Source organism: Penaeus vannamei, chromosome 14 (genome assembly GCF_042767895.1).
Source record: "Penaeus vannamei isolate JL-2024 chromosome 14, ASM4276789v1, whole genome shotgun sequence".
Lineage (NCBI taxonomy): Eukaryota > Metazoa > Arthropoda > Malacostraca > Decapoda > Penaeidae > Penaeus > Penaeus vannamei.
Genome location: NC_091562.1, coordinates 32,799,667 through 32,800,770, shown reverse-complemented (window position 1 = coordinate 32,800,770; position 1,104 = coordinate 32,799,667). Strand labels below are relative to the sequence as shown.

General features: G+C 37.1%; 1 protein-coding gene across 1 annotated transcript in view; it reads right to left on the bottom strand.

Annotated features, from left to right (window-relative positions):
• Positions 1-583: 583 nt before the first annotated feature.
• LOC113822018 (putative defense protein 2) overlaps positions 584-1,104 on the bottom strand; it is a 6,030-nt gene continuing 5,509 nt past the window's right edge. The window contains exon 5 of the mRNA XM_027374529.2: positions 584-935. Within this exon, the coding sequence (XP_027230330.2) occupies positions 863-935 (73 nt within the window). The 3' untranslated portion in view covers positions 584-862. The remainder of the gene's footprint in view (positions 936-1,104) is intronic.

Genomic DNA, 1,104 nt, shown 5'->3' with positions numbered 1-1,104 from the left:
TGATTGGGTTTTGATCATTCTGTCTTTATCTTGCGTAACCAGTACAGCTATAATGTACACACTGCACTTTTTAGATCAATAGCGATCTCGACACACACACACATAAACACGTGCGCGCGTGTGTGTGTGTGTGCATGTGTGAGTGAGTGAGTGAGTGTGTGTGTGGTGTCATGGCGCTTCGGACAAAACACCACTTTCCATTACTACAGTGTAAACATAGGGCAGAGAATTATTGAATACTTTGTTAAAAAATCTGGTGCAATTCCGTAAATGAATTTCCATTCATAGCATTATATGCAAGAGCTAAATGAGTATCCGTTTAAAACAACCCTCAAGATTCATTTGCTATTGCTCGAGTGGTGCAGTGTGTTGCGGATCAAGAATAAAATTTTAGATTTTCATGTTTCCACTCTTCCTTCGTTTGTTTTTGTCTCTAACATTATACTTGGAATATAAAACATCTTGAATCATGCTGATTGTATTCCATGGTTACAAAAGCATTATTTTTATCTATTATAATTGGAATATAATAAAACATCTTGAGATATGTTAATTTTATTCCATGGTTACAAAAAACATTAAACCTGAAGTCCATTTTGTAGCATTATTTCACTAAGTGGTTTGCAATATGTAGAAATTCAAGGCATCTTAGCAAAATAAGGTAACAAGTGGTAAAGTTAGAAGCCAGTCCCAAGCCAGGATGACAAGGGAGTGTTGTCAGCAGGAAAGAAATCAAATTTATAGCTTTAAAAGAAATCTCGTTAGGCAAAATACGATGCACGTTAATAATCATTAATAATTCTTAATAACCCGCATCGGTACCTCTGATTATACAGAGGGTTACGGAAATACTTTGCTTTGTTTAGACTTCTTCTTCTGCCACCGTGTGGGGAAGCTCAGCCCAGAAATTATTCATGTCTTTCACTACAGTTGCTCTGTAGAAGAGAGAAAAAATGTAGGGGATGTAAGTTCATGTGGGTCGTATGTCTTCATGTAGCATATATCTGCAGTATATTTATCTACGTGTGATATCTGTGTGTGGTGTGTTTGTGTAATGGCAGCTCAACAAACATGCGGTTCCCTAAATTCCACCCACCCCCACTC